The 5,407-nt window shown below is 52.4% G+C and overlaps 1 protein-coding gene across 1 annotated transcript; it reads left to right on the forward strand.

Annotated features, from left to right (window-relative positions):
- The first annotated feature begins 1,087 nt into the window (after positions 1-1,087).
- Positions 1,088-4,236, forward strand: FAM181B (family with sequence similarity 181 member B). Its single transcript, XM_028516735.2, has one exon. It carries the CDS (start codon positions 2,495-2,497, stop codon positions 3,776-3,778), a length of 1,284 nt encoding a protein of 427 aa, XP_028372536.1. The 5' UTR covers positions 1,088-2,494; the 3' UTR covers positions 3,779-4,236.
- Positions 4,237-5,407: the final 1,171 nt, after the last annotated feature.

Raw genomic sequence — 5,407 nt, forward strand, 5'->3', positions numbered from 1 at the left:
ACCACGGACATCTGTGAAACCCCTATTTTGTGCCAGGGCTTTCATATATACCATTTCAGAACAGTGCTGAGCTGAGATAATCTTCATTGTACAGTCAGAAAAAGTAAGACTCAGAGGTATTATTTGTGTCATGTCATTTAATTGTTGCAAAACTGTGAGAACAGTTATGGCCATTCCTATCATTCAGGTGAGGAAACTGAGTTTTATGAAGATGAGCTGCCTCATCCAAGGACACTCACCTAGCAGGGGGCATGCCAGAATTTGAGCCTCACCTCACCTACCTCCAACTTTGATGCTTAGAACACTAATGATCAGAAAATGTAGAAACTTTTACATATGAATCTTTTTATATTCCATTGATTTTGAATATGGTTGTTAGAATTTAAGTAATTCCCTGGGGATTAAGAGAGATATTTCAGACTTTCCTACCATAAAGGTATTAATTAAATGTCTTGTCCCGTGAAATCGGTAGCTGGGGATTTGTAAGAGCTGCTCAGTTGAAAGAAGGTGAAAAGAGTTAGCGTTCTTCACTGCCAGACCCTGAGCTCTATAGAATGGTCTGGAAGTGGGAGGGGAAAGTTGACATCCACGTCTGAGGGGTGAGAAACACAATGCAAGGATAGGCCCACACAATTTTTCTGAGTGCAAATGTCACCAAGAATAAATGGACAGTCCAATCATGGGGACAAAATCCTGTGTGTGTAATTCAAATGAAAGGTACATTATAATTGAGCCAGCTTGAATTTAAAGAATAAAGAGTTTGTTTTAGCTATGTTGGCTTAGGAAGCGTCTACTTTATCTCCTGAAGTGTTCAGCTAGCCTTTCTTCTTTGGTAGGGTTGTGCCTTCAGGGTGCTCGCTAATGGTTTTGCTACATACTGGAAAATGAGGCTTAAAGAAAAAAGTTTTGAAAGAGATGGTTTATATCACTCCTATGCAGACTCTGTACCTAAACTATAAAAACTTATTTAGGTAACACTTTATTACGCAAAGAACATCATCATATATGTGATCTCATTTAATACTCATGAACACCTAGTGACAGAGAAGACATGTAAGGGAACATAACCTCTTTTTTGTGTTTTAGAGAAATAACGGCAAATACTCATTACAGATTATGGAACAGTCAGCAGATAAGGATTTTTCACAGGATGTTTCCTTTAATATCACAAGTGCTCTGGGAGGTGGGCAAACTCACCTGCATTTCACATGAGTAAGCTAAGGCAGAGAGAGGTTGGCTGGTTTGCCCACATCCATCCTCATCAGAGCAAGGGTGGAGCTATTGAGTCCAAGACCAGGACCCAAGTCTTTTCTGAATCATCTTCCATGCTTTACCGAATTGCTCACTTTCTCTATCCCATGAGGGTTGCCTAGGTGAACTGGGTCTAACTGAACTTCAAGGTAATTCTTGATATGCAGCAGAGGTTCCAGACGGACAATGTAAATAGTATGACTTACAGATTCTAATCCATCTTTTGTCTAAGATGCTGAGAGTTTTATGCTCACACAGGGCTCTCTTTCAAGCACTAGCTGGCTTAGTGGGGGCAGCTCCTTTCTCCCTTGCTTCCTGCTATCTACTACTAACAAAAAATGAGCCAAGCGTTGGCCTCAATTTACTATAAGCTAATTGTTACTTCTGACAATCAATGGGTAGAAGAAAGAGCACTGAACTTGGAAGTCCTGGGGAAACTGGAGTTAGAATCCTAGCACCAAGTCTAGAACTTGAAGGACAGGAGTGTCCTCCCAACTTACAGATGAAAAAAAAAAATCAAGGCCAAGAGGGATCACAAGTTGTCAAGGGCTTAGAATACCTCTGGAGTCAGACTAGACTGAATGTGGTTTTGACCAACTCACTGAAACGCTCCAAGGCTCAGTTTCTTCATTTGTTAGATGGGGATGATAACGTGTACTCCACAGGGCTATTATTCAAAGGTTAAACGAGGCAATGTATGGACAGCACAGGGCATAAGCAAGCGCCCAGTAACTGAGGCTGTTGTTGCCAAAGCTGGGAGTGAAACCCAGGTCTTTGGACTCTTACTTTCTCAGCCTCAGGGAGAGTCTTCCGAACCAGGGCGCCCTGGTACAGAAGCTGGAGTTCCCATCCTCACCGCTCGCGACCGGAGGTAGATGACAGTAATACGCGGGGCCAAGGGAAACTAAGGGTTAAGATGATGAGCTTGAGAAAGCCCAGAAAACTAGAAAAGCGGACACCCACCCCCCACTCCCCACCCCTACAGGCCAGACTTAGTAAGCCCCTCCTCTCCGCCACCGGGGCGGTCGCCTGGCGGTCCCTCCCTCCCCCTCTCCCTTACAAGATCTAATGAGCTCCCCCGGGAAGCCGAGCTGCGAACCCAGCCCGGAGCTAGGAGGCTGCACCGCACGCACGGTGTCCCGGCGGAGTCTGGGCCTGGGAAGCCGGCGGGAACCGGGCGGGGGCGCACCGGCCGCTCTCCAGAGCGCACCGCCGCTCTCCCGGCCGCGGGAGAGACGCTGCGATGGCGGTGCAGGCTGCGCTCCTCAGCACGCATCCTTTCGTCCCATTCGGCTTCGGGGGCTCCCCAGACGGGTTGGGGGGCGCCTTCGGAGCCCTGGACAAGGGCTGCTGTTTCGAGGACGATGAGACCGGGACGCCGGCGGGCGCGCTGCTGGCGGGCACCGAGGGCGGGGACGTGCGCGAGGCCACCCGCGATCTGCTCAGTTTCATCGACTCGGCGTCCAGCAACATCAAGCTTGCACTGGACAAGCCGGGCAAGTCGAAGCGGAAGGTAAACCACCGCAAGTACCTACAAAAGCAGATCAAGCGCTGCAGCGGTCTTATGGGCGCCGCATCCCCGGGCCCGTCCTCCCCGGGCGCCGCCGACACCCCAGCCAAGCGGGCGCTCGGCGCTCCCAGCGCTCAGACGGTCGCGCTACCAGTCCACGGCAAGGCCGCCCCCCGGCGGGATGCGTCGCAGGCCGCTACGGCGGCCAGCCTGCAGAGCCGGAGCCTGGCCGCCCTCTTCGACTCGCTGCGCCACATCCCCGCGGCCGCCGATTCCGCTGGGGGTTCCGTGGCCGCGCCTACCGTGGGGCTCGGCGGAGCAGGTGCTGGGGGCGCAGTAGGGGACGCCGCTGGCCCTGCTGGGGTTTCGGCGCTCGCGGGCTCCAGGAAGGTCCCGCTGCGTGCTCGCAACCTGCCCCCGTCCTTCTTCACCGAGCCCCGGGCAAGCGGAGGCGGGTGCGGCCCGTCGGGGCCCTGCCTGAGTTTGTGCGACCTGGAGAAGGGCTCCGAGAACCTGGAGTTCTTCGAACTGCTGGGGCCGGACTACGGCGCTGGCACCGAGGCGGGAGTCTTGCTCGCCGCCGAGCCTCTGGATGTATTTCCCACCGGAACCACGGTCCTGCGGGGGCCTCCGGAGATGGAGCCTGGCCTCTTTGAGCCGCCCCCAGCGATGGTGGGAAGCTTACTGTACCCCGAGACCTGGAGCGCCTCGGCCTGTCCCCCGACCAAGAAGCCGTCTCTGGCTACCCCCCGGGGCGGCTCGACCTTGAACGAGCCCTTGCGCCGCCTGTACCCAGCCACGGTGGACTCTCCGGGCGGAGAGGACGGGCCGGGCCTTTTGGCCTCTTTCTCCCCCTTCTTTTCAGACTGTGCCCTGCCCCCGCCGCCGCCGCCGCCGCCCCACCAGGTGTCCTACGAGTACAGCGCGGGCTACGGCCGCACACCTTACTCCAGCCTTTGGAGACCGGATGGGGTGTGGGAAGGGGGGCCGGGGGAGGAGGGAGCGCACCGGGACTGACACGGAGTATCCTCCCTCCCCTTAAAGACTGCTGTGGGGAGCGCCCCCTCCGGGTCTCTCCTGAGCGTGAAGAACGATTGGAAAAACGCACGCGGAGAAGAAATAGGATTCAAAGTTTCAACGGATAAAAAAAAAAAAAAAAACTTAAAAAGAAATGAAGAGGAGCTGGGGGTTGTTTTAATCACAGTCAAGTGTCTTTGTTTTGTTTTGTTTTGTTTTGAGCCGTTGGTAGGTTCTCACTGGAACAGGCGAGCCAAGAAGCCGAGACGGGGTTTGGGCAGTGGGGTGGGGATGGCAGAAGGGGCAAGAGGTGGCTTCCGTGGTCACCTGCCTCCTCTAAAGCCTTTCAGCAAGCGGTCAGGGTGTATTAGTGTAACTGACCCTTCCAAACAGTGTCCTGGTCCCTCCCCTTCTCTCCCCTCTGAGTCCATCGTGAATTAAATCCTATATTGAAAAGATTGGAGTGGAGGTTATGTTATTTATTTGGCTGTTTTCTTAAAGGACGGCTTCCCAGTGGTCCCTTTGCTTTGCTAGGTGAGAGTGTTACCGAGGACTGGAGGCCAGCGGTCCTCCGCTGATCTCCGTTTGCTGGTCCTTGAGTGTGCGTCTCTTTTTCTGTCACTCTTCCTCTTAGGTGTTTTCTGCCCCCCTTTCCGTCTCCTTATCCTTTCATCCCTTCCCACTCTGATTAGTGCCATTGCTTACTTTCTTTCCTTCTCTTTCTCTGGCCCCTCTTTGCTCTCTCTGATGTTTTGTTTCTGTGGGCTTTTCGAGCAAATCTCTCATGTAGGAGGCTTAAGTTTGTCAAACCTGGGATCCATTCCTTCCCTTCTCCCATTCTACAGCCACTTTGTGTGAGGTGGACTGTGCAAGTTATAACGTCTTTGCATCAAGGCCTTTGCATCTTCTGGGAGAGCATGAGGATGACAGTATTCCTCCACTCTCACTTCGAGGCTGGTTGGGTAGCTCAGAGAGAAAAGGCATAAAATGTCTTGAAGCCGCTGCAGCACTTGGTTGGTTCTGCAAGTATATATATTATATACATGTATACACGGTTTCCCCCGTGTGGAAGCCATTAGAATTGTAAGTCTTGAGCCCTTTTTTGGCTCATCTGTTTGCCTGGCGATTGCCCTTTTCTTGATAAGCTGTGCACCCTTCCCCTCCCCCACTTGTGTTCCATTCTTCCCTCTGTTCCTTTCTGCATTCCTCTCCCATGCTTCCTCACTCCCTCTACCCTCACTGACCCAAAGGGAAGGAATGGTGAGGGCTGTGAAGTTTTCTGAAGGTTTTATGAATGGAATCTACAGGGGTCCAGGGAGAGGAGTCTGACCTGTTATTTCAAAGAGATTTGGGAAAAGTCATAGAAATGTTTTACATGGCCTTGAGGTGGCTGAGTAGCCACACAGCATCACCAGGATGGAGGGCAGAGCAGGAAAAACTGGGTGGGAAGTGAGCAGCTGCAGAGGAAAAGGGGAGCCCTTCAGTTCTGCAGACCTGCAGGTGAAAATGCAGGAAGGGACCAACACCCAGAAAATAGAGTATGTTACCTGTTGATGATGTTGCAAAGGAGGGCTGCCTCTGTTCAAGGCAGCCGAGGTAGATTATAAGAATATCTACATGTGAGAAAGG

Source organism: Phyllostomus discolor, chromosome 6 (assembly GCF_004126475.2).
Source record: "Phyllostomus discolor isolate MPI-MPIP mPhyDis1 chromosome 6, mPhyDis1.pri.v3, whole genome shotgun sequence".
Lineage (NCBI taxonomy): Eukaryota > Metazoa > Chordata > Mammalia > Chiroptera > Phyllostomidae > Phyllostomus > Phyllostomus discolor.